General features: G+C 33.4%; 2 protein-coding genes across 12 annotated transcripts; both read left to right on the forward strand.

Moving 5' to 3' along the window:
* The first annotated feature begins 6,438 nt into the window (after positions 1 to 6,438).
* LOC8284675 (polyadenylate-binding protein-interacting protein 3) lies at positions 6,439 to 15,326 on the forward strand. Its single transcript, XM_015720630.2, has 15 exons — positions 6,439 to 6,702; positions 8,055 to 8,217; positions 8,290 to 8,445; positions 8,593 to 8,720; positions 8,976 to 9,166; positions 9,736 to 9,913; positions 10,001 to 10,237; positions 11,604 to 11,731; positions 11,848 to 11,917; positions 12,040 to 12,073; positions 12,285 to 12,613; positions 12,818 to 12,964; positions 14,382 to 14,477; positions 14,565 to 14,627; positions 14,939 to 15,326. The coding sequence occupies exons 2-15, from the start codon at positions 8,079 to 8,081 to the stop codon at positions 14,966 to 14,968; spliced, it is 1,926 nt and encodes a 641-aa protein (XP_015576116.1). The 5' UTR covers positions 6,439 to 6,702; positions 8,055 to 8,078; the 3' UTR covers positions 14,969 to 15,326.
* Positions 15,327 to 21,261: 5,935 nt separating this feature from the next.
* LOC8284676 (nuclear transcription factor Y subunit A-3) lies at positions 21,262 to 25,759 on the forward strand. 11 transcript variants are annotated; one of them, XM_015720648.3, is made up of 8 exons: positions 21,262 to 21,582; positions 21,720 to 21,778; positions 22,626 to 22,677; positions 22,793 to 22,982; positions 23,420 to 23,529; positions 23,602 to 23,673; positions 24,801 to 24,971; positions 25,101 to 25,759. In XM_015720648.3, the coding sequence occupies exons 4-8, from the start codon at positions 22,859 to 22,861 to the stop codon at positions 25,476 to 25,478; spliced, it is 855 nt and encodes a 284-aa protein (XP_015576134.1). In that variant the 5' UTR covers positions 21,262 to 21,582; positions 21,720 to 21,778; positions 22,626 to 22,677; positions 22,793 to 22,858; the 3' UTR covers positions 25,479 to 25,759. The 11 variants fall into 11 exon arrangements, with proteins under 11 accessions (XP_015576134.1, XP_048234153.1, XP_048234154.1 ...); XM_048378196.1 differs by lacking the exon at positions 21,720 to 21,778 and adding an exon at positions 22,461 to 22,501; XM_048378197.1 differs by lacking the exon at positions 21,720 to 21,778 and adding an exon at positions 22,461 to 22,501 and having other exon boundaries at positions 21,262 to 21,482.
* Positions 25,760 to 27,333: the final 1,574 nt, after the last annotated feature.

A 27,333-nucleotide genomic window follows, 5' to 3' on the forward strand; every position in this document is an offset into this window, starting at 1 on the left:
GACTTTTCTTGCGGTGGAAACTTTGAAAAATTACTTGCTTCAACATGAGAAAAATATATCAGATGTGGTCTATGCTTTGCAAAAGATTAAAGATGAAATTGAATTTACTTCACTTGCAAATAAGAAACAATTGACGGGTAATTAGCTCAGCTGGTACCAATCCTTGGCACTATATATCAATTTGGTACCAAGACTTTAATTTGAATCGATTTGATAACAAACGTACGTAAAAATATTTCAATTTAGTACCAACGGTCAAATTCCGACAGCCGATGCTGACGTGGCATGCTGAGTAGGAATTTTCCGGGTGTTTTGCCCGCTCAGCGTGTGCCACTTCAATTAATGACGCTGAGCCGGCAAAATCCCTAATTCTCCTAATTTCCCCCAATTTTCCCTAATTAACCCCTAATTCTTTAATCCCTATTTCTATTTCTCTCTCCCCTCTCCTCTCCTATTCCCCTCTCTTCTTCCCCGCTCCCCTCTCTTCTTTCCCATAACTCCTGTTACCCCCACTGTCACAGCATTCTCGCATTCGAAAATCTCTCATTCTTTCTTAGTTCATTGTCGATTTTTTCACATTGCAGAGTGCGTTTTACATTGATCGCATCGCACTATGTCTCTTGAATGGAGGCGAAGGGAAGAAAGTGAAACGTAGCCCGTGTACTGTAAGTCATATAACTTGCATTTTGTAACTTGTGCTCTGTATGTAATGGTAACTTCACTTAAAATAATGGTAACTTGCATTTTATTCTTGTGCTCTGTATGTTGCATGTTGATGGTTGTGCTTGATTTTTGGTAACTTGCAAAGGATGATCTTCTGTTATGTGTTTTATTATGGTGTTTGGTATTTTGAAACCCTTTTCCTTATTGATTTTCATTGTATTGAGTGACTGTAATATAGAGAATGGCATTGATTTGTTTTATCTATTTTACCATATGCAGTGCCTCATACAGAGTATTTCAATATAGAATGGCATTGTTTTGAGGTAGATGGTAGGGGTAGGAAAGAAATTAGAGATGTTGGGAGCATAGATTTTTGTTCTACTGATATGATGTCAAGATTAGAGATAGATGCAATGGCCAGAGAATTGGTTCTAGTACTTGCATCATTTTCTATGTTTTGGAAGCATCTAAAGAAAAGTGACACAGATGGTTTGAGAAATTTAGATAATGACAGTGATAATATTGAGATATCTTTAAGTGTTGATGAGTCAAGAGTGATTCATGTTTATGCTAGGGATAAGGTAAATATGCAACAAGATAATTTAGAACCAACTGAGAATGTTGTGCATGCTAATAATATTGAATCATCTGAGGAAGTGAGAATGCTAAGTAGTGATGGCACTAGCTTAGAAGAGGTACAAATTGAACATGATGGTCATGGGGATGATGGTAGTGAGGAGTTTGAAAGTGAGGTTGATGAGGAGGACCCTGAATTTGTTAATTTTGATTATGACTTGCATGATGATGATGATGATGATTTATTTGAAAAATTTATTGATATGGAGTTAGAAAGGGATAAAACAAGGGTTAATGAAGAAATAATTGGAGGTGAGGGTTCATATGAGACTGTTTATGCACCAAGTGATGAGCTTAGGTTATGCTCTTCATCTGATGACAGTGATATTGATTCGAGGAAGACAAAATGACCGATTTTTAATGAGGAGACAGATATGGCCAACCCTAATTTGAAGATAGGCATGTTGTTTAGTACTTTTAGGCAGTTTAAAGATGCAGTGAAGAACTACTCAATAAGGAGCAGGAATCAAGTAATTTTTGGTCCAAAAACAAAATGTAAAGCAAAGTGCAAAAAGAGATGTGGATTTTTTTATTTGGGCTTACTTGAAGACAGATGATAAGAATACTGTGCAAATCAAGTCTGCAAAGTTTGATCACAGTTGCACTAAAGAGCATTATAACAGACATGTTAATGCTAAGTATATTGCCATGAAGTATGTGGAAAGGTTTAGGGCTGATCCAAGTTGGGCAATTCAATGTATTATTCAAACTGTTAAAGAGGATATGACAGTTGATATGTCTAGGCTAAAGGCTTGGAGAGCTAGGAACATTGCTCTAAAGTTCATTGATGGTGATGAAAGAGAGCAATTGGGTAGACTACATGATTATAAACTTGAGTTGCTAAGGAGTAATCTTGGGTCCACAATTGTGCTACATTTGGAAAAATAAGTGTTCAAGGGTTTATATGTCTGTTTTGCTGCCCTAAAGGATAGATTCAAGTATTGCAGACCTTTAATATCAATTGATGGTTGCTGGTTGAAGGGGATTTATGGTGGGCAGCTACTAACAGCTGTGGCAATTGATGCCAATGACTGTATATATCCAGTTGCTTGGGCAGTTGTTCAAAAGGAGAATAAGGATAACTGGAAATGGTTCCTAGACCTACTAGCAACTGACTTGGAACTCAACAACAGTCACCACTGGATCTTTGTGAGTGACAGAGAAAAGGTACAAGCTTCTAATCCTTTTATTTTAATATTTTTTTAATATTTATGTAAACTATTATATGTTGGAGTTGTTAATTGTGGTTTATTATTTTTATGCTTAATTAGGATTTAATTCCTACAATTGAAGAGATGTTTCCCAATGCAGAACACAGATTTTTGTGTTAAACATGTCCACAATAATTTCAAGAAAAATTTTAATACATTATGACTAAAAGAGTTAGTTTGGGGGGCTGCTAGGGCTAGTTATGTGCAAATGTTCCAGAAAATCATGGATAAAATTGCAGAAATTTCTACAGGAGGACATAACTACATGAACAATATACCCCCTCCCCCCTCAATTGGTCTAGGTCACATTTTAGGACACCCTCTGAATGTGACATGTTATTAAACAATCTTTGTGAATGTTTTAATAGCTTCATTCTAGAGTCAAGGATTAAGGGAGTTATAATAATAAATGAGATCATTAGGACAAAGTTAATGAAAAGAATTCATAAAAAGAGAGATGCTATGAAAAGAAATGCCAGTCAATATTGTCCTAAGATTATAGCTAAGTTAGAGAAGTCTAAAGAATTACCTTTGGATGTTGAATCGAGTGGTCGGGGGGGGGGGGGGATAGGTTTCAGGTGGTTGGTCCTGGGGGGCAGTTTGTGGTTGACATTAAGGACAGAACATGTACTTGTAGGAGGTTTGACTTAACTGGCATACCATGCTGCCATGCAGTGTGTGCAATCTGGTATAAGCATGATAATCCTAAGAATTATCTAGATTATTATTACAAGGTCAGTACTTATTTAAAAACATACAACCACTTGCTAAACCTACTACTAGCTATGAATATTGGCCAAGAGCCACAACACCATCTGTGCTACCTCCTGCTCCAGTTCAACCAAAACAGAGAGGCAGATCTGTTATAAAGAGGAGATTAGAAGAAGATGAGATGACAGCTTTACTACAAAAGGGCAAAGTAAGCAAAAAAGGCTCAGTGATGACTTGCACCATTTGTGGAGCTAAAGGCTACAATAAGAGATACCATGGTCATGGAAAATCTAGATCAAAACAGCCTAGGATGAGAAAATTACAAGTAAGAGTAATTTCAATTCAAGCTTTTGTATATTAAGTTTCTTTAAAACATAATGAACACTATTATTTTTATGTTTTACTAGGTACAAAGAAGAGCAAACCAGATAGACAGTAGCTGCAACCAAGAAGTTCATCATGATGAGATTGATCAACTCCATAATGATAGACTCCCTAATGACCCTACTGACCAACTCCCCAATGCCCAATACTTAAAAAATGATCCAATTGGGACTGCACAAGTAATAAGTTCATTTACTTAACTAAATGTATTTGTAATAACCTAATGTACATTTACTTTAACTTATGCAGGTGCAGAATGTAACTCCTTCACTATCAAGCCAAACTGAGTTTGACATACCTGGTCATCTAGTAGATCTAGATGATTTCAATCTTCATTGGACAAGTTTGTCCCAAACTGTTGCAGGAACACAAAGATCTCATCAAAATACAAGAAGCATCAATGAGTTGCTAAGTGATATTCCAACTCAATCAAGTGGGCTGAATGAAGACTCCCAGCCGAGTAATATCAACACAGTTAAGAAGAAGGGCAAGGGCAAGACAATGAAGAACAAGGGCAATAAGTCATTTCTGCCTCCTAGGTCTGCATCTCTTTCAACAGCATCAAAGAAAGCTTATGGATCTAATCCTACTCCAAATGAAAGTTTGAGAAAGGGGAAAGATAAGGTGCAAGCAACAAATCAGAAGGCTAAGAGAAAGCAAATGTTGAGGCTGCAACCTCAAACAAGAAGAAGTCTTGGATGCCTGCTGGTCTTGGAGACAACAACAAGCCTTAGCTAGGCATTATGATTGTTTAATACATTAGGAACTTGTTTATATGTATGAACTTTTGTTTTTTTGTTTTTAGGACTAAAGATGCTTTTGTGGTCCATAAGACAAATTTCACATGCTTGTTTATTGTGCTCAGTGTCAACACTGTTTTTTGATCAGGACCATAAAATCAATTAGTTATTTTGTCATGTTCTTGTGTTCCACACTTAATACAAGTTACTATTTTGTAATTACTTAAAGTGCACTACTTAATACTTTTGGCAACACCATCACTTCAACATTTGTAATTTAAGAATTATTTACATATATAAATAGAAATAAATATTTCTTTTATTGATTTAATAGCAGGTTCTACAATAACAAATAGATGCTACAACTGTGAAAGAGGTGCTTAAATTACAAACTACCAACACTAACAACACCTCTCCTATACACAAACAGTTAACAAAAGGTGCTATAACACTAACAAAAGGTGCTACAACACCAACACTAACAATTCAGTCGGTATACATAAACAGCTTTTTGCTAACCCCATAAGACAGATTTTTACTAACTCCTCTGTCGTTGTCTCTAGTTGAGGCTTTTAGTTTAATGAAAGTATACAACCACAAAACAACTTCAACCACAAAGTATACATCCTTCTTCAGCTGCAAAACAAAACCATACCAACTTCAACTCTACAACCACAAAACCAAAGATTCATCACACATTCAGAACAGAAGAGAACACAAATTGATAGAAATGAACAACAGAAGAACATCCTTTGCAACTAACATATAGAACGGAAGAACAAAATAGAACTTACCAATACTTTAACCAAAGCTAAACTGGCACACTTTGTTAAGGCTTCTGACGAAGCTTAGCAGGTGGAGAATCAAAACAAATATTGAGCTTAAATAAAATTTGTTTATTGTTTGTTGGGTGAGGATATAGAGGGGAATCAGAAAGTTATTGCAGGGGCAAATTTTTCATTGAAAGAGTGGAAACGAGGTTGGGTTATGGAGGTTAAAAGGTCAAGATGCAAGAAGCTGCAATTGCTCATGGTTTAGTCTTTGCTTTGGTGCAGAGCCGAGAAGAAATATGAAAAAAATGGTATTTTTGTTATACAAAGAAAATATCTGCAGAATGCACTTTATCTTTATGCGGGGAGGAGTTACGGGGAAGAAGAGTGGGGAGCGGGGAAGAAGAGAGGGGAATAAGAGAGGAGAGGGGAGAGGGAAATAGAATTAGGGATTAATTAGGAGAAATTGGGAGAAATTAGAGGAATTGAGGATTTTGCCCGCTTAACGTCATTAATTGACGTGGCACACGTTGAGCAGGCAAAACACTCGAAAAATTCCTAATCAGTATGCCACGTCAGCATCGGCTGTCGGAATTTGACCGTTGGTACTAAATTGAAATATTTTTACGTATGTTTGTCATCAAATCGATTCAAATTAAAGTCTTGGTATCAAATTGATATACAGTGCCAAGGATTAGTACCAGCTAGGCTAATTACCCAACAATTTATTATAGATACATATTTTAGGAAAGAATAAAATTTAAAAATAGAAATTATCTAGAAATTGTTTTATTTTATGAAATTTACACAGTATATGTAATTTTTATATGTATTTAATGAATTATTATTTTATATTTTTAATGGGCTTTAATGAATTTTTTAAAAATTATTATTTTATAAATTTAGTGATATTATTATTTTATTTTATCCCATTGGCTCAAGTCGGACCAGAAAAAATTATTATCTAGTCGAGATTATTAATTTATCGAATTTCTACTGTATGTATTATTTTATCCAATATCAACCCATCAAAATGTTAACGTTAGTAGTATCTAATGATATTTAAAACAATCAAAATTTCAAGTCTTTACTTTTGACATTCACATTTGAAGTCATATCACACAAATTTCAGATTACTCTGTTTTTTTTTTTTTTTAATAGCAAAAGACTGATGAAGTTAATTAAACACTGCAAGAATGTGTAATCATCAAAATCAAAATTTACTTATAAAGAAATTTTTCTTTTCTTAAAAGAGCGGTTAAAAACGGTCATGCAGCAGCAATGTTTTACAATAGACTCGTACACACCTCATAAAATCCTTGGTCTTTTTTCAATTCCCTAGCCCTCAATTTTTCCCAAATTATTTGTCAAAAATACCAGAACCTCTCTCTCTCTCTCGATCACATCGAATCCTCTCTCTCTTCTTTCTCTCTATATATACAGTGTACATGTATTATTAGTACCCTCGCGATTCTTGCAGTGATCATCTCCGTGCCCTAAAACGAAAACGTAACCCTAACTCCCTCTCTTTTTTTGAAGCTCAAGCGGTTTCAAGTCAAGTTGTTGCATAATTTCTTGTATTTAAGGGTAAGGATCAGTTTTCTCTATTTTATTTTATTTTATGATTAGTGAATTGGGCCTATTGGATTGTCGGAAAACAAAAAGAAGAAAAAGTTAGAGAATCGATGTTAGGGTTAGCTAGTTTATTGATGGTTTTAAAGTTTCTAATTTGAAGGTCCTAAATGCTAACAATGTAAGACTGATAAGTTCTAGCCTTGAAATTCAATGTATTTTGTGTTTTCAATTGCATACGATTTCAGTTATTTTATGGTAAGAGCCATAAAGTAGAAAGTATATGATTTGCTTGTACTATAACGAGGCTTTACTTTAATGTTTATATACATGTAAATGTGCATTTGTTGAAACAAATAGTATATAGAAATTAAGGACCAGTTAGAGACCCCAACTTGGATAAACTTTACAGCAATGCAGAAGGAATTGTTACGGAGTGAAGAGTGATAAAATCATATACATGAGAAGAAGAATAGTACATTATTATACTTGGCTGCTGGGCTTTGATGCAACTGATTCCTGATAGGTTTACAAACTTAGAATTCTTATTATTGTTGGATGCTTTAATTCGTTATACTAAGCTGGAGGTGTAAATAAAAGAATGATATGATGATCAACCATGTGCTGCAGTAAAACGTATTGGCACATCATATTCCTTATAAGTACTATAAATTAGAAGCCAGAACCAGACTGAACATTTCCACCTTCCTCCTTCCTTTCCAATCTATATAATATTATAGAAAAGCCCCATTTAGTTAGCTGGGAGAATTGGTTATCAGTTATGTACCATTATGTTTAACATAAAACTAATGTAAGGTAATATTAAACTATCTCCGGTAAACAACTACTTATCCAGTTCTTTCTAGCTGCTGCTTCCCCAGTGCAATATCTTTTGGATGCCAGCCAAAGTGGCGATACTTTTTAAATAATTGAATGCTAAATAGAAGCTATATTTTACTTCTCTTGCGTTTTGAAAATCTATTTGGGACTGGCTTAGAGAATAATTTTCTGTGCCCTACTCCATCCAGGGCCATGCTGTAGGTTTCTTGTTCTCAGATCATATTCTCAGAGGTACCTGATTTTTGTACCTCATTCCTTGAAAATGACTTTGTTAGTTCCTCTAAGAAAGGAACATTCATATGCCTATTCCTTTTCTAGTTTATATTTCTGCTAGTATCATAGACCTCTGATCTAATTTTCATAGTTATTTAATTCTGTAATACCCTTTTGCCATTGTCATTAAAATTCCTTTGTCACTGAAATTTGTTCTTTCATGCAAAAGAAATCTGTTTTACAGGATAAACATTTATATTGTCCATCATTGTATTATCGAGCGGTTTGAACTAATTTCAGACTTGCTCTTGTAGTTTGAAGGTACAGCTTCTATCAGGATGAGTTTGCAACAGCCTACACAGCCCAAATCTTATGCTAATGGGTTTGGGCGTCGAAGAGCTGAAAGGGAAGGAGGGGCTAGATTAGACAATAAGCTGCAATCTGGAAAATCAAACCCAAATAGATCGAGTAGTTCAGGTGGGTTCCTGTCCTAATTTCTTGAAAGTTATGCTGGATTGTTCATTTCTAACTTTATCAATACTGTTGCAGCGATTGGTGGGAAAGTTGGAGTTTACGAGAGTCCTTCTCGTGATAGGCTGGTATATTTATCAACATGTCTTATTGGGCACCCTGTGGAAGTCCACCTGAAAAATGGATCTATATATTCTGGGACATGCCACACGACAAATGTTGAAAAAGAGTTTGGTGTGTTGATTTTGTTTTCTTGTAAATAATTTGTTGTTACTTATATTTGAAGAATTAGTTCTGAAAATTCTCTTTAAAGCCATTAGGATTTGTAATTCTGGATATAGTCAGTTTCCTTTTCAACATCCACTTTGTTTTACTTTTCAGCAATTATTCTGAAAATGGCCCGCTTGACAAAGGATGTCTTTCGAGGGCAAAAGACAGAATCTCTCAGCAAGGCTCCTTCCAAGACTTTTATCATACCTGGAAAAGAAGTTGTACAAGTGATAGCAAAGGTTCAGTTGCATTTTCTATTTTTGCAATTCTTCAGTTCCATTTCTTGTCTTTTTTGGTTTAAACTAATTTCATATTGATATGTGGTTTTAAATGGAATATATGAGTTGGGAAGAAAAAGAAAAGAGTTATGCAGTTGATAGTTTAGTTAGATGTTGTGATGAACAAGTTTTAGTTGTATTAGATGATTCAGATATTCACATTTTGATTTTTGATTACTGGCAACTTAGTCTGGTTATTCGATTAATGCTTCCCAGGATGTGTCTATAACCATGGATGGGATGACCCACGACCTCCAACATGAAAAGCATCAGGAGATTATGATAGACTCCATCATATCTCAATCTCGTCATGTTGAAGCAGGGAGAGAGCTGGCTCCTTGGGTCCCTGATGAAGATGACCCGCAATGCCCTGAATTAGAGAATATATTTGATGGTCCTTGGAATAGGTGGTTATAATTAATTTAAATTTTCGTATGTTTCTTGATGATTATTCTACTGTTACTTCTCTACTTGATTAATCACGATTGAGTAACTTCTTCCCTATTGCTATCTCTTTAGCGGCATGTAGTTATACCAAATATATTTTTTTGCTAGTTTTATGACAATGTTCATCTGTTCTTTCCCTATCTATGTCAACTAAAATCATATTAACTATATTGAATGGATCAACAAGATATGTAGAAATAATCATATTAACTTTTTGCTAGTTTAATTTGAATGCTTTAATGCTTTATAGTGAAAACCCGTATGCAAATTTACATGTGTTCATATGCTTATGCTTCGAGTGCAAAGGAGCTTATAGAAATGGGATTAAAGTACCAGGAAAAGCTGCTAATATTTATTAGCAAGCATTTCAAATGGGGGCTAGTGGGAGTTAGAAGCGGCCCTTCTCTCCCCTGCCAATTTGAAATTAAAATCAGTTTATATGCATCTCTTTTGTATTGCTTTATCTGATACAATTTTCCTATGTGGTATTTTACTGATGTAATACTATTATGGATCAAATTTTTGACAGGGGCTGGGATCAATTTGAAACAAATGAATTGTTATTTGGAGTAAAAAGCACCTTTGATGAGGAACTTTACACTACAAAGCTGGAAAAGGGTCCTCAGATGCGAGAGTTAGAGAAGGAAGCTATGAGAATGGCGAGAGAAATCGAGGGTGAGGAGACACAAGATCTTCATTTAGCAGAGGTGCGGTTATCTATGCCATCTTTGACCTCTTCTTTGGTTTATTAACCTCTGTGAAGTACTATAATTGTGTATCAATTTGCTGAACAGGAAAGAGGCAATCACTTTCATGAAAATTTTGATATTGATGAAGAGACCAGATTCTCATCTGTATATAGAGGTATGGCGCTTGATGATAGTGGATATGAGGAGAGTGAGGACATATTGTTGGATTCCCGCAATGCTGAAACCTTTGGAGATACGCCGGCTTCTTTTACTAAGAAATCTGGTGATTTGACCAATGGGAAAAGTAATGATGGAGCTCGTGTTTTATCAAGTTCTTCTTTGGTAATCTCTCTTTAATTCTCATTCTGTTGATTCTTGTGCCACTGTAATTCGAAATGGAAGTTGCTTTCTATTCTCTTATATCTGTTATATTACTGTACATAGAATATACAAGTTGTTTGGGGGATAAGTCATAGGGCACGGTTAGTATTTTGATCACTTAACCTGGAGGGGGTGAATGGAGGGTAAGTGTAGCAGTGGAGAAAGTTTCTTGATGATTGTTCTCTCTTTCCCATACATGCACTTTCTGTTATAACTTTCAAAATCCCTTAGATTAATTGGTGGTTCTACAGAATTTAAAAAAATAGTTCATGTATCTTACTTTTCAAACAAATTGAATGTGAAAGTGTACTATTTTGGTTAATGAATATTCGCACTTCCTTTTCATTTCCTTTATGGCTTTATCTTATAATTAAACAAAGTGAGGACATATATTATTTATTTCCTATACTGTATTTGCATGCAAAACCAAACAGGAGAATTCTGATTTCACTTTCCTTTCCTTTCCCTTGCTGCATAAGCACCAGGTCCCCTTACTTTCATACTTTCTAATAGTGTTAAATGTTAGTTAGTTAGTCCTGGTCTATCTATTGATTGCTGCTATTTGGTAAGCATAATTGCTCAAATACGACTAGTGTTCTTTGGAAGCTAGTGACAGTCTTTTATCTTAATTAGCTTTTGGGAATGAGTTATACCCAAGCCCATTTGTCAATGTGAAATGAACTGCATTTTTAGAGGTTGTTCATGTTGTAACAAAAGTTGGATACTTTGTGATGTAAACATCTTCATAGGTGAATATACCTGTACTACTCCTTGTTGGTCCAGAGTGTTCTGAAGACGTAAAAATTGTTGGCAGTCTGCTATGTGTAAGATTATTATCTGCACAACCAAATCCATGGAAGTTATGCTATTTATACTTTCTAGAAGAATGAAGTTATGTTTCTTCATCTCTAATCTAGTTGATGATACTTTCTTCTCTATTTTTTATTAACCTAATAGGTGTTTGCTTTGTGAAGACAACCTTGGGTGTATCTGAAAGGATCATAGAATTTAAGGGCTTCTAGTTATGTTCAAATGACGCCCTATTTCTAATACCTTATAATTTGTAGCCACATCCAACTTTGATAATATTTTTACTTCTTATGCACTCGATAATTATTGAGATCTTTTTTTATGGTTCCTACATGTTATGATGGCAATGTTATTGAATGAAAAATGATTACCATTTTCCTTTTCTCTGCTGCTGCTTTTGTATAAGCTTACAAAGAAACAATATGATGTGTTTCTTACGTTGCTTATTTGGTCTTTCTTGAGTGATCTTCTGTTATTTTGGTGCCTGGATACTAATTGTATGTTTCTTGGTGCTCAGGACGAGGCAGAGTGTTCTCAATCAAGTGCTGGCGTAGATTTGTATCATTCAGGTTCTTATGAGCATCCTAGACAGCTGGGATCTGAACTTCCTTCTAAAAGTCTCTCCACTTCGGAGACTGAAACCAGGTTCATATGATTTTGCTGATTTCCTGCATAACTGAAAATGTGTACTTAATCATGATTCATTTGCATGGTATAAGAACACTAAAAATGTTAATCTTGTGAAATTCCTATTTTTATAGGACTCACGAGAATCTTCATGGCGAACATGGAGCAAGTGACTGCATCAAGGAATTCATAGAAGAGCAAACTGTAAGTTGTACTCTGCTATCTATGAACATATTCTGGATAAATTTGAATGTGCTTCATGAATTACTATAGATTGTGGTTTCTAACCTTAATACTTTTTCAATTCATGTTGCCGTTAAATTCAGAGAACCGGAGATGCTCCATTGCCAACATGTGAGGGTGAGTGAAACATTCTACAGCATTTTCTATGTACCTGTCCAGTAAATTTCAAGATTTATGGGCATGACGTACTAAATGAACTGGTTTACATCTGTACACTTTTTCCCTTGACTGCACCCAGGTTGCAGTTTCTTAAATAGAACAGTGGAAGAGTTGAATGCTTGCCATGATGCAATAACAATCTAACATTCTGTGTAATTATTCCCTCTAGATTCTCAGTCCTCATTGGATGGCAAGAAAGATGGCTCTGATAAAGGTGTACTATCTCCAAATGCTACTGCTTATGCTCCTTCATCGAATGTTTCTTCAAAAAGCAATGAAAAGACAGGTTCTTCTGGTGAACTGTTAGAAGCTGCTCCTTCTGTCAAAGGAGTTGGAGAAGTCCAATCTGCAAACTCTCGTGGACGCCCTGGTAGTTCTACATCATCAAATTCTGAATGCGTAGGTGCTCCTTCAGTTTCCAATGGTCCTGCTTTAACACCAAGCTCGTCAATGGGTTCATTAACTTCAGAGAAATCAACACTGAACCCCTATGCTAAGGTATGATTGATCCTAGGTTTTAAGTTCTTGCTTTGTGCAAGGGTAACATTAGTCTGCTGCTCAGGAGATAACATATCTTATGCACGATGCCCACTCACAGCAATTATAATTGAATAAACTGTTATATTTGCATCTTTTTCATACAAGGCTGATATATCTGGGTTCTTTTTTGACTGTCTGTGCTCTTTTCCCATGTGGTTACAGGAATTTAAACTAAATCCAAATGCCAAGAGTTTCACCCCTTCTCAAACACCTGTTAGGCCTCCATCTCCAGTTTCTGATGGTTCCTTCTATTTTCCACCAAATGTTCCTGCTCTTCCACATATGCATGGCATGCCTATGGGCATTGGAGTAAGTATTAAAATAAAACCTTGTACCTTGTTTCCTGGATAGTTTTTACTTGAGAGTTGAGATGCACAAGTTGAAAGTGATAGACTCATAGTGATCCTTTATCATCTCCATTTGCTACTGCCTGAGATCTGTTTAGATTGCTGTTGGGTGTTAGAAAAGCAGGTCTGGTATTTTTTTGGATTTGGTTGATTGTTGATTTTTATTATTTTTATAAACAGCTTATGGAAAAAGCACTTTAATTTACTTGCTTCTTGAAAAAAGCAGTTTTTGTTGGAATAGCTGGTTTAGGAAATGCTATTCAATTGCCGCTCTAGCAGAAAATGTTTGGGTGTGTGCAATAGTTTAATTTGTGTGGGCTCTAGCCTTGGACTGAAATTTTATGTTGTTGACTACCCTGGAACTATTTCTCTCTATTCTGTTATCCTGTTAAGTCATGGGACTGGAACTACTCTCTCCTTATTGGACAAGTGTTATTGAACTGTGTCCTTTCTAATACTTGTGGGATTAAAAATGCTTGTCATTCAACATTTATGTTCACAAATGCCCTGCCCGACCATATCATATTGAATCTTCATCTCATCAGGCCATGTGAATCCCAGACTAGTTGGGCGCTATATTTTAAATTCTTATCCATTACATTTCCTCGCTCCATCTTAGGTTTACCTCTCTTTCTTCCTCACCTACTGCCTCCAATATGGGCAACCTTTACTGTTCATTTGCTGGACTAGGATGAATTCGGTTGTCCAAAACCAATCTCAATTTCTCTTTTCTCAACATATCCACTTCCACGTAAATAGATTTCAGTATCTCCTTTTCCTGTACATTTTTCTTTTTTGTTTCTTTGCAATCTAATTTAGTAATTTTATTTACATACTAGATCTCGTGCATGCATGGTTTCTTCACTGCTAAGACCAAATTCCGGTCCTGTAAATATTTTTCAGTTTGTGCAAACAATGATTTTTCTATTTTTAATGGGACGGCTATTAATGATGTTGTGTACTTTAAAATTTAAGCTGTTATTTCAGTCTTATTGCTGTGTATATATGCCTTGTTGGTAACAGTGACCTGCATATGCCAGCTCTTTACATCAATAACGAATCATTCTTCCTTTAAAGAATGCTAGTTGCAATTCAACCTCAGGTTTAGGGCTGGTGTGAGCCCTTCCAAACTGTTCCCTACAAATTTGAGCAATATGGTCTCTTCTAATTATAATTGAGATTCCTTTTATTTTTTTTTCTGCCTTCATACAGTTTACTAATCAATTTCTTTCTAGGCCATTTAGTAATTTTCAATAATATATCATCTGCTGGTTGTTTTGCATGTACATGGGAATGTCTTTTCAGTTATGGTACTGCAGGCTTGTCTTTGTGTCCAATTTGGTTCTTACGACTCTCACTAACTTTTAAGGATTTTTCAGGTTGGACCCTCATTTACTGGTCACCAGCCTGTTATATATAATCCACAGGTTGCATCTTTACCATCACCACAAGCATATTTCCATCCTGGGCCTCAGGTAAAATCTTACTTGAAACTTGTGTGAGCTGCCATGCGAGAGATCTCCTGCTATATCATCTGATTTTGTATTTGCATCTGATTGCAGTACGGACAGCAGATGCTCCTTGGCCACCCTAGGCAAGTCTTGTACATGCCAGGCTACCAACCTGTAAGTGATTATATTCTAGCCAAATCACTGCTTTCATTTTGTTGAAGGGACAAGGAAATGTTGTATTTATAAAATTTTTAAATTTTTCAAAGACAAGTAATTCATCAACACATAATAATGTGATATACTTGTGGCTGAGCATCTTAGAAATACCTGATTGTTCCTGCCGTTGTTTCTTTGTGTTTTATTTAATCAAATACCTGAAAGTACCTACCTCAGTTTAATGAAAGATGATATGTCCAGGCAACATGATTGGGTATCCTGTGTGTTGGATTTGAAAATCAGGACTGATCTTTATTTATTTGATGCAGGAAATGCCATATAAAGGACGAGAGTTTTAGACAGTCGATTACATTTCTGGCCAGTTCCACCCTGCTTGCAAGGAATAAACTTCTGAGAGGCGGCTTGGAACAATTTTAAGGGGATCCAAGCTTGGCAGTCCATGAAGATCTATAGTTCTTTGACCCCCCCCATTTGTGCTCGGGGAAATTGACTAGTTATGGGATATGTAATTCTTACAATCCTGTATGTTTTCATTTATACCATCACTGGATTTGTCAACTCTCCTTTAATTAGTACTTTACAGTAACTGTTTTATTTTGGTAAAAAAAAAAAAAAAAATAGTTTTGGGATAAATTTAAAGGTGCAAAAGTTTGTGTGCTGCTTTAAGAATTATGATTGATTTAACTTTTTTCTTCATTGTCCGGATTTCTTTTTTTTTTTTTTTTTGAGCTGCTGGATTGGTTGTAAAGTTGTGTGTTGGGTTCACAGCCTTATCTTTTTGGTTTGGTAGTTTCAGGATTCTGATGTTTTTGATTTCTATCATTATAAAGGTGGTGTTAACTTCTATTAATTCGGTCATTTTGGACTTTATTTCTTTCCTAATTTCTATAACTGAAAATATCAATCGTCCTGTTTAGACTCGGATAATTACACATGATGAATCATTTTTAACTGTTTTTCTCTGATTGAGAAAGATTTAGAGTTTCTAGTTACATATAAAATAATATAAAAGCAAATATGAATATGCACTTTTCTTTGAGAGTACAGAAGGAAGAAGTGGTTAATGGCTTAGCTCAGTTTGTTCTAGGAATCATACCTAACAATTTTGTTCTTATCTTTGGAAAAACACAAAACAATTCTCAGTAATATTCTATTGATGTTTTATGGGGGCAACTGGCTTCAAGTTTCATATATATCATTTAAATAATGCACAATCCCACCTTATCATCATCCATATTCTATTTATTATGGATTAGATATTTAATGTACGAGGTATTTAACATATGACATCTTTTAAAATCACCACCTTTTTCTTTATAAAACAAATAGGAAAAGAAAAGGATAATACTGGCGATGCTTCTTGATTTGGCTTTTGTATTTATTATAACTACCAAGCCAATAATAAATTAACATTAAGAGTGACGTGACATTTCATTATCTGTCCAATTGTTGCAGGGGCCTATTGCTCTAACCCTCTTTTCTTTATTTAACGCTATTTCTTCTAATCCTGCTTCCTATTTTTTAATATTTGTTTTCTCCCACTATAACATGTGAAATTCCTATCGCTCAATCTTAAATTAATCGAATTCCGTTTTTTAAATTTTGTTTTCTGCTCTTTACCCCTTTCTTAGAAAATAGATAGAAGAAAATATATAATTATATAAATGTTGTTTTAACTTCTTGATTTTTTAATATATATACATATTTTTCAATCAATTGTTTTAATTTAAAAAATATAATACATTTAATTGATTTACGCACATCAAAATATAATACATTTTATTTCCTTCTTCTTTTCTTTTTTTAAAATTTTTCTTGCTTCTTCCATATCTATTCCTTATACTTTACATGCAATCCATCTCTTAGTTTAAATTTAATTGAAATGAAAAAAAATATAGTGTGTTCCTTTTATCTTAAAATTGGATGATTTTATGAATTATTATCAAAATTTGTTGATTTAAGAAATTATATGTATATTATTTGAGACATTATTTATGTAAGTATTGTATATATATATATATATATGGTAAAAATGTGTTTCAAGTTACTAAATGCTCTTCTTATCATTTTCCACCTGTGACTTGTAAAGTATCTTTCATAGTTTTATTCTATTTAACATTTCTTTGTAAAAGGAAATTAATGCGCTTTCTTGACAGATAATATTAATAAATATCATTAAACAAGTAAGAGGGTAATGCTTGTTAATATTGGCACCGACAAGGTTTCCTTCATTCCAAAAACAGTAATAATAAGAATAAGAATAGCTTTTCTCTCTTTCTTCAAATGGAAGTTAAAAAGAAAAAAAGAAAAGGGTATCTTTTTTTCTTTTAGTAATTCAGGATAATGCTTGTTATCATGTTTTGCCCATGTCAATTGCCAAAGTAGTGTGTTGTTTCTTTTTACCTTAAAATCAATCAAAGTGATGTCTTTTACTGCACCAAATCCAATAAACTGGACTAATTAACCAGTTTACTGATGTACTATCACTTAAAAGCCCATTTTCCTTACTTTTTTCTTTCCTATTATTAACTCACTAGTAATGAAAGTTGAAGATAGAAAGACAGACATATTCTTCGTAAATTTTTTTTGATATTATGTTCATAATGTTAATAAATAGGTTTTAAATTCTAAAAAAGAAAAGGGTTATCCTTTAAAGGGAAATTTTCCTAAATTGCCATTTAAACATTTAAAGCGCAACTTGCCCCCTGAACTTGGCGTTAGTGGCAAATTTATTTAGATTTTCGATAATTGGCGATTTAGTTATGAACTTGCCAATTCATCTATTTTTCTAGTTGAGATAAGTTTGTGATACGCAAACCAAATTTTAAAAGAGTATAATACTGATTAAAAAACCTACTTCTTTTTTATGTTTGTTAAATGAAAAATAAAACATGAGCTAAAAGGGAGGAGGAGAGAGGTAGAATATTAAACAATTTTATCTAAATAGGATTTATTTCCAACTCCATCTAAAGAAAAATTAGATAAATATCGTCCAATGGAGAATGATTGATCCTAAAATTTGGGGTTTAGTTCAATTTGGTAATGATAATAAAAGTTTTAGCTTGCATACAATTGGCTCTCTGAAAATAGGAAACATCATAAGATTGGATTGACAAAAAAGGTTGTTTTTTCACTTTTTTATTATTATGAAATTGTTTGGTTTTCTTGAATATCTTTTATTGTCATTTAGTTGAGTTGTTCGAATTACTTTAGTAGATGGTTATAGGTTTGTGTTATTGTTGCTTATAATGTGTTTGCATAATAATGCATTGCTATGTTATTAAAATACAAAACAATCTCTTAACTAGCATGAATGAAATATGTGTTGTAATTATGTTTTTGCATTATGACTGCTTGTGAGAGATCCTAAATTAAGATATATAAATGAAGATTTGGAAATTATTTCTTATCTATAATATTGACAAGTTACACTATAGGAGGACAATCAATATGGTTTTTATATTAGATTAGAGGTATAATCCAAGATTTTTTGGTCGAGACTTGAGGATAATATAGAAAAAATATTAATGTACTTCTATGATGATTATGAAAAAATTACTAAAATTACGGTCAAATAGTAGATTTATATAATATATAATGTGAAAAGGTAGATTTGTACATTATAATAGATGGTGAAATGGTAGTAGAGTTGTATTGTAAACATGGATTTTATATATATAATTTTGTTGAATAAGTGCGAATGATTGGTGGGATTAAAGTAGAAGCAACAAAATGAAGAAGAAAACTGTTATTTAGTCATTTCAATGCAGTAATGCAACTCAGGCATCTCAAATCCGCCATGGGTAACTTGATTGATATAGTTTTTGTTTGAGAATTTTTTGGTACATGACATATAGCTTACTATAACTGGAGTATTTGGTATACATTTTGGTTATTTTTGCTAAATCACAAGGATTTTAAGTTTTCTTTTTAATATAAGTTCATAAGTTTTAACATAGACATAAGAAATCTAGTTTAGCTCAACATCTTTTCGATGCATATAGTAATATTTGAATGTAGCTTTTTGTTATATATTTTGGATGTAGCTGCTTCTAAAGATTTTCTAACATTCATGAAGTTCTCCTTAGCACTGCTTCTTTACAAAAGTACTTCATGTCCTTAGGTGGATCATTCTCTTTAATAAAAGAAAATAATGAAGTGTCTTTTGTGTGCTACATAGGAAGATGACAAGCTTGAGAAGGGTATTAATCTAAGAGCTAATTTCACACTATTTGTTGAGATTGTTATTTCAGCTAGAAAAAAATGGGTAGATCGGCCAAAAGTAGCAAATTCATGAGTAAATTGGCCGTGGATGCCAAAGTGGAGGGGCAAATTGCTTTTTAAGCCGGCAATACTAGAAAGTGAACAATTGAGGATGTGACGTTATTATCATGCTTTGCCCATATCAGACGCAAACATACCCTTTGGAACAAAAGAAAAGAAAAAAACAAATGTATTAAAAGGGGCATTTTTGGTGTTTCAATATAAAAAAATTGAAATTTGACTACCTACCAATCTTCTTTCTCCTTCTCCTTGAAGCATAAATAGACAAGTAATTACACCTACTAACCCTCTAAAGTTCTTGACTTAATGAGCCTACACAATACGATGACTCCTGAATTTACCACAACTTTTTCATGCCAAAATGAGCCTCTCTCTCTCTCCCAAGTTCTTTTCTTATAGTGATTGTTTATTTAGTTCCATATTTTGTTTTTTAATTATTTAATTGTTAATGCTAAGTTATGGCTTTCTAATGGACATTTCTTATCCTTTCTTTACCTATTTTATTTGATAAAGTTCCTCTCTAGTTTAAAAATAAAACTAAAAATAAGAATTGGGGGAGATGTTGAGCTTTATTTTTATAACCTTTTCTTTTTATAGAACTTTTGATTGTCTTTTTAGTTAAAAATGAACGGAGAAAATTGAAAATAAAATTTTATTTATTAATTAATATAATATTAAAATATAATTAATATATTATTTTTAAAATTATAAATAAATAATTAATTAAAAATATAACTTATTAGTCAATAAATTAATCAGAAAATTTATAAAATTAAATATAATTTGATTCTCATGTGTGAAAAATAAAATTTTTATATCAAATATAAATATATATATATTTTAAAAAATTTATATCTCAAAAATTAATATATAAATTATTAATCGACTGCGGACATTAATGAAGCATGATTATTTTCATAATTTAATTCAATTAAAAATTATTATAAAAATAATAACACCACATCGGTCTTTTGATAAGGCTTATCTAATCGGTGTAAATTTGTACGCAAGAAGAAGACAGAAATGGTGAAAAGTAAAAATAAAATACCAATTCTTTTCATTTTCAGATAGCACTCGGAATCTTCTAGAATTCAAGTCTAAATTGCAAAAGAGAATAAGAAAAGAAGGATAACCAAAAGATGGGCAAAACTAAACCAGTATTACTAGGGGCACGAATGTAATAAGTGGCATGTGGAAGGGTAAAAGTAGAAAAAAAAAAGAGAGTGGTGCTTTTATTCTTGTAGGTTCAGGGGAAGCAAACTTGGCTCTGTTTTCAAGCAGGTCATTGCTTGACTTATGGCAGACTCAAAAATCAAAATTACCAATTTTTGCCTTTTATTCTATCCATTATCTAAATCTTTGTACATAAGTCAATTTCTTTTTCTTTTTTTCACCAATTGAAGAAACCTCAGATATGTTATTACCAAAATTAAAAGAAAAATAATCTTCATCAAAGTCAACCTCTTACTATATACAAACCCACAAAAAACACTTAGATATCATAAATCATATTTTTCCCCAAGAAATGTGACATAAATAGACTGGTTCAAGTAGGTATCCATAGTGATGCTTACCCATAAAAAATTATTCAATTCAATGATTGTTCATTAAAAACATTATTCACAAATAGAACCCAATTTGCCTAGTAAAATAAAGCTGATAAATTCTAATCCTGCAATATTATTTTCTCCTTTGATATTTATAATTTTTCTTTATAATGATTAGCATATAACATAATTGTTAGGTAAAGTTCTATTATAAAAAAAAAAAACATACTAGATAATCTCTTATTAAAAATGTGATTTATAGTAATCACTGGCTATTATATATCCACATTCGATTTTTTTATAATTAATTATTTAAAAAATCAGAATTATTAATGTAGTAAACTCAATGATTAGCATATAACATAATTAATTTACAATCTCAGAAAAAATTATCTAAAAAGTTACATAAAACTAATCATGGTGTTTGACACCTATTAAAATCAACCACCACTTAAAAAAAAAAAACCCTAAAAGAAAATGAGATTTATTAAAGACAAAAGAATGGATAATGCATTATTAATTTTTTAGTAAATAACTATTAATTATTAATTATTAAAAGAAAAAGCAAAATTCACAAAAGTAAAAAGCGCGTGAAGGTGTCAAAGAAGAGTATAAATGTAAATAAGGGGGCGGCTGAGGGTAATAAAGAGAATACAAACCTAAAAAAATTTACAGAAACTCTCCCTCTCTCTCTCAGTGCCAAAAATTCCATACAAAAGAAAGCATTATACTAAACGACAAAGGAAAAGAAATTATTTAATTCTCAATTATATCCAACAGAAACTAATAAAATAAGTTGTCAAAATTACCATGGTTTTTAATATTATAATTGGAGTAGAAGGACAGAGGTGGTGGTGATGGTGGTGAATGGTGATGGTTATGGGTGGTGAATGGTGATGGTCAAATAGAAAGAAATTGATTTTGGGAGATGGGTGCTAGCTAAAAAGTTCGAGTCTTTTTGTGTTGCTCCAAAGGACAATAACCGAAAGAAATTAGATACTTGCATAGAGAAGGAAATAAAGTAAGGAGTGAGCTTCTTTCTTTTTCTCTGTGTGTGTGTGAGATTGAACGCAGTCTAACATCAATTCTCACTTCCTGTTTCTCTGTACAAATCTCAAAAGGTTTCTCTCTCTGTTCTTGTGCTTGTTCTGGTTTGGTGGCCCTGTTTATTTGTCTATTTCTTTTTAAAATTCTTGTTTTTATTACCCTTTGAGCATGGCTTTGTGGGTAATACTTGTATAGTGATATTTTCTTATAGCATTTTAAGCAAAAGATGAGACGGTGAAGAAGTTGAAAATGGTGGGTTTTTGGTTTTGGGTAAGAAAAGTTTTGTCCTTGGATTATTGTTGGTTTATTTTTAGTATGTTACTGTTGTTTTGGGTCATTTATTTTGAACATTTCTTTTTCTTTTCTTTTCTGTTTTAGAGTTTAGTTCTTGGTTTTGCATGTATGATATGGGTTCATATTTCCGATTTGATTTTTTTTCTCATTAAGGTGGTAATAGAGATCAAAACTAGAGCTTTTTCCCTTGAGTTTTGGATTTTTAGTTATGATTCCCTATATAGAATTTTATGTTTCTAAATGATCAGAGTCTTTTTGTTCACTATGATTTTTAATTAATAGCTAGTTCTCCCTACTTTTTGGGATTTGGGTTTTTGCATGAGGGGGATGGCCAAGTTATGAATCTTCTTTTATGATTGTCTCAGTTTCAAATTGTTTGTTCCTAGCACTTCATTTATATAGTTTGCATGTCCTGATTTTTGTGCGAGTAAAATCTTGATTCTCTGTAATAATTCCAAAGAAGCATAGAGTTTCATTAGATGTAAAATTTGAATAAAATACATGTGAAAGTCAGCAAATTTTTTAATTCACTTAGAATTTGAAACTAGGATTGAGGGGCTTTACTGCTGTGCTCAAACATTGGCCATTTTGTGACATGCATATTTCAAGTGTAAGCTACTGTCATAATAATTGGTCTATTCTGTTCATTTCTTGGCAGTTTATCATTTTTGGGTTTGTCAAATGCATCAATTTGACTTGGTTTGTTCTGGCATTCCTTTCTATCCATAGTGCTTACTGTTTCAGAGGAAAATTATTTTACTGCGTTTAACTGTGTATTCAAATGAAATCTCTACTTATATGGCAGCTTATGCTTTGATACTAGGTGTTCGATAAAGGAAGCTAGATTCAATCTTAAGGTCATCTTTGAAGATCTAGTGAGTTTCTTATTGACCCTTTTCATCTATGTTTATGAAAATGCACAACTTGTGTAAGAAAGAGTCTGGTATGTGTTCTCTCCTTTCAACATCTCCTTATATTGTTGGTCGCCAGTTGCTAGGTAATTCCACTGAATCAACAGTCCATCAGTCATCTTTATCCGAAAGTTTAGGCTTGACAATGGGGGTTCCGCACCAGCAGTTCCATGGCTCCAAGAAGTTGACTTTTCAATTTCAAGACCAGGATTCTTCTTCAACTCAGTCAACTGGTCAATCTTACCCAGAAGTAGCTAGCATGGGAGAAGGTAAAGCATGCATACAAAATGTAATTCAGCACAATCAGTTACTCATATTAGTCTTTCATGTCCTTTAGCTTTGGATATTTTATGAAGGATAGATGTGGTGTGTAGATTGAAATGAAGAAGTCCTTTTCCTGTTCTTTGGTATGGTAGTTTCTAAGGCTTCTTGTTAAATAGTAAAGTTTCTGCTGTATGCTCTATGGGGGATTTTTTCTTTACAAGTGCATATGCCTTTTTTGGCTGGATTTTTATGGGTTAATGTTATCATATGCTAGTTATCGCAGCACTTTGGGTTTGGTAAACAATCAGGTTATGTACATAAGCATGCCTGTCCCCTTCTTCAGTTTTTTCAGCGGAAAGCGCGATTGATTTTCACCTGTAATTCTGGTTTTGTTGAATTTCCTTTACAGCTTTGCTGAATTAGTCCCTAATTTGTTGGTCAGGATTTAATGAAAGTCATGAGAAGGCTGAGGGAGGCCACGTTAAATTAGTGTCACTAATGGGAACTCAAGATTTTATCTTCCCTTCTCAATTTGACTGTAGCCAATCAGTTGTAAGTTGATACTTGATTATGTTGTGTGGTTTGTGAGGATGGATGGAATCTTATATTATTCTCCCATCTCAGGCACGCGTTCCACTCCATTTTACTGAACCATACTTTGGTGGCTTACTAGCTGCTTATGGGCCCCAATCAATGGTAAGTAACATGCACAGTTTTTCTGCTTCTTTTCTTTCCTTCTTCAAGCCGTCATTTTTTTAATCAGTCACATAGATTGATCTGACTTTTGACCTATTATTGCTGTGATGTGTGATGTTTAAGCTAGCATGAAACTTCTTGTTAAGAAACTACAAAATAGGGTATATTTTAATATCCAGGACTAAACAATTATTCAGGTGGTAGATAAATTAAATGAAGATGGCAGTTTTTATTAGAGATTATATCCAGGAGCTATATTAAATTTCAGAAAGTAAAAATTTCTGTGTTAGACATTTCAGTAAAAGTCTTTCCTTGTGCTACAAATGTTACTAGAAACTTGATCCTTCATAGCCAATTAAAGATTTCCAAACAGATTTGATGCTGTTGAAACAACTGTCAAGGAAACCTAGAGAGAATGTCTGATTACAGTTTGTTACCATAGCTTTAAAAATCATCTTGCAATCACTGCCCAAATGCATCTTTTTTTACTTAAGATGTATTCATTCGTCAAGGAGTTCACTTCAACCAGACCCTGCCGGTCGATTCAGAGAGTTTAGACCTTGTATTGGCTGCCATGATATCTGGCACTCTGGATTGTTGGTTATGTAAAGAATGTGGTAACAAATGATAACAAATTTTAATATTCTCCTATGAACAGAAAAGAGGTCTATGGAGTATGATGCCATTTGCAATTTATGTTTTAATTCTTTTTATCATTTTACTAAGTTCTCTTAATATTTTTTATTCAGCATCTCCTTTACTCTTATTCCTTCCTGCTTTTCGTATTTTATTGATCCTTTAAGGTTGGAAAAGTTACTTTACTCCCAGCAATTGCTTTATGCAATTTGATTTTTCAAGGCATTTATGCAAAATGATTATACAATATGAGAATAATTGCTTGTGTGCGCGGATGATCCCAAGTGTGTGGTTGATTACTAATTAATTTTGTATGCTTTTAGCCTTGTAGACTGTACAATTTCTTGGTGTCACAGAGCCTGAGTTTTACCATCTTCTATCAGTTATGACTTGCAAGTTTATTTAAAGCACATAACTATCATTTGTTACAACACAAGGATTGCATTCTTTCTTACTCATTGATGGGGTATCTATCATTGAAATGCCACCAGATTCATCACCCTCAGATGTTTGGAATGACTTCTGCTCGAGTGCCACTTCCTCCTGTATTTACAGAAGATGAACCCATTTTTGTCAATGCAAAACAGTATGCTGCAATCCTTAGGAGGAGAAGGTACCGTGCTAAGCTTGAGGCTCAAAATAAGCTCATTAAAGCTCGTAAGGTATGTGTTGTGATTTTGTTTGTTCTGTTAAATATTTATGGTGCTACCATAGCATGCTATGAACAGGGATATGGTTGTTTTGACTGATGGAATGTTGATTCTTTTGATATCATTCTGCAACTCCTGCAGCCATATCTTCACGAGTCTCGGCATCTTCACGCACTGAGGAGGGCTAGGGGTTCTGGAGGGCGGTTTCTTAATGCGAAAAAGCTTGAGGATTCTAATCCTACTCCTGCAAGCCATGGACTGGACGGCGCAGGCACACAATTTCATTTGGCTGGAAATATATCAGAATCTGAAGTCCATCATCCAGAAAATCATAGAGACGGCGCTTCCACCACATCTTGCTCAGATGTCACAAGTGCATCGAACAGTGATGACATCTTCCAGCAGCAGACAGAATTCAAATTCTCAGGCTACCCTTCTCACTTTGTTGGGACCATGCGAGGACGCTCAGTTGGTATGCATGGGGGTGGAAGCCAGCATCATGTCTCAGTCCTTCTGTGAGAGAAGAGACACACAACCCATTTTAGCAGTATGTGTTTGGCACCAGTCCGAAGGCACAGCTGCTAGTGTTCCCTTGGGAAGTCATCCTTGGCTCAGTTAATTCCTGCAACCGAATTTTTATTTGTTCCATTGCTTGCAATCTTAGAGATTCTTAAGAACAATCAGACTCAGTTGTGTTTTTAAGTTTGCTATTTTCATGGGTGAGGATAAATGTGAATTGATGTCAAATTTAACATAATTTTCCTGTTTTGTTCTAGGACAACATATCTGCTTTTTGTTCATCTCTGCATGTTGGTCTTATTTCATATTTTAATTGTCAAAATTTCTATGTGAGGCCATAACCTTTTTTAGTTAGCTAATTGATGACTGATGAAGTCTGCATTTTGAATTGCTAAGTAATGTCACCCATAAGCTTCCAAATTTAGGTTCTGCCTTCACACACTATAGGACAATGGAGAACATGGGATTAGTATAATGCAAATTCTTTTTTTGTGTATTATATTTTGTAAGTTTGATTAATGACTTAAATAAGGAATTTTGATGTCTCTTGGAAGAGGGGTCTAGCCATTACAGTTGAGATTGAGGGCGCAATGCCTGCCTTGTGAGGTTACTAGTGATTTTTAAAAGGGAAAATTAATGATTTTAAAAGGGAGAATTAGAAATTGAGTGTTTTAACTTTTCTATTTTTACTATTTTAGTATTTAAATTATTATTTTTATTTAATAAGTGTTTGAATTTACTAAAATTGATTAATGCGGTATATCCACCTGGTTTTGAATGTGAAAATGTTTGTGTTTTTATTTTAAATAGTAAGCTAATTTAAATATTCTCTTTTAAAAATATATATATATTTCTTTTTTAATGTATTTTTCTAAATTTTTGTTTATTTTATCAAAATATTTCTAATTCATTCAAATAAAAAATTGAAAGAAATTAGATTCTTTTTTTATTTTTTTTATTTTTTGCATTAACTTCAAAAAAATAAAAACAATCTTTCCCTTCAAATAATAAAATGAAAGAAAGATATTAATTTTTTTTAAAAATCTTTTTAAAAATTAGAAAATGATAAATTAAATCTATCTAAAAAAATGAATAAATAAATTAGTTCAATATCTTTAAAATTTCAGTGCTAATAAAAAATAGAAAGAAGATAAAATATTTAAAAAAAAGAAATTAAAAAATATACCAACGGGGAGTAAAAATATTTAAAATATTTCATATGTAAAATGAGTTAAATTATTATTTTAATTTATAAAATTTATAAGAAGTATCATAATATATATAAATTAGTAGATTTAAATATTTAATTAAATATAGTTAAAATGCTGAAATAAAAAAATTAAAATTAACACACTAATAACGAGAGCCGCTTCCAAGTCATGAGATGGAAGCAAGTAATGGTTGGATGATGCATTGACTTTGTATCCCTGGAGAGAGTGGGATTGGCTTAGGATGTCTGTGCACTTCTCGACACACTGCCTGATGCATGATTTTTTGACATCATTGAGCCCACCTACTGTGAGCTCACCATTAAATTCCTCAGCACCTTCTTTCTGTAGCAACAGATCACAAACTGGCTTCAGCCTGATGCAGTTTACTTCAGACTTGGAGGAAGGGAGTTCTCAATGTCAATTCCATAATTCGGCATGCATTTGGGTTTATGGACTGAGTAGGGGACCTCAGGCAAGAAGTATTAGGGATGCATCTACATCAATCCAACCTTGTACGACACCATGTGGGATTCATTAGTACTCAGGCTAGAATTATACTACCCCAACAAGTCTAAGGCATCTAGCCTTTCAGATCATCTCTGCTATCTCCATACACTACTAGCTTATAGGATTACAAGTCGAGG

The sequence above is a fragment of the Ricinus communis genome, chromosome 8, assembly GCF_019578655.1.
Source record: "Ricinus communis isolate WT05 ecotype wild-type chromosome 8, ASM1957865v1, whole genome shotgun sequence".
In the NCBI taxonomy this organism is placed as follows: domain Eukaryota; kingdom Viridiplantae; phylum Streptophyta; class Magnoliopsida; order Malpighiales; family Euphorbiaceae; genus Ricinus; species Ricinus communis.

What these genes read in the sequence shown, in the direction of transcription:
- LOC8284675 (XM_015720630.2), top strand. Translation starts at nt 8,079, where the DNA reads ATGAGTTTGCAACAGCCTACACAGCCCAAATCTTATGCTAATGGGTTT. An exon ending in TTTGATGGTCCTTGGAATAG is followed by an intron (nt 9,167 to 9,735) that starts GTGGTTATAATT and finishes AATTTTTGACAG; the next exon opens with GGGCTGGGATCAATTTGAAA. An exon ending in CACTGAACCCCTATGCTAAG is followed by an intron (nt 12,614 to 12,817) that starts GTATGATTGATC and finishes ATGTGGTTACAG; the next exon opens with GAATTTAAACTAAATCCAAA.
- LOC8284676 (XM_025157752.2), top strand. Translation starts at nt 21,758, where the DNA reads ATGGTGGGTTTTTGGTTTTGG. An exon ending in AAATGCATCAATTTGACTTG is followed by an intron (nt 22,502 to 22,607) that starts GTTTGTTCTGGC and finishes CTTATATGGCAG; the next exon opens with CTTATGCTTTGATACTAGGT. An exon ending in AGCTCATTAAAGCTCGTAAG is followed by an intron (nt 24,972 to 25,100) that starts GTATGTGTTGTG and finishes CAACTCCTGCAG; the next exon opens with CCATATCTTCACGAGTCTCG.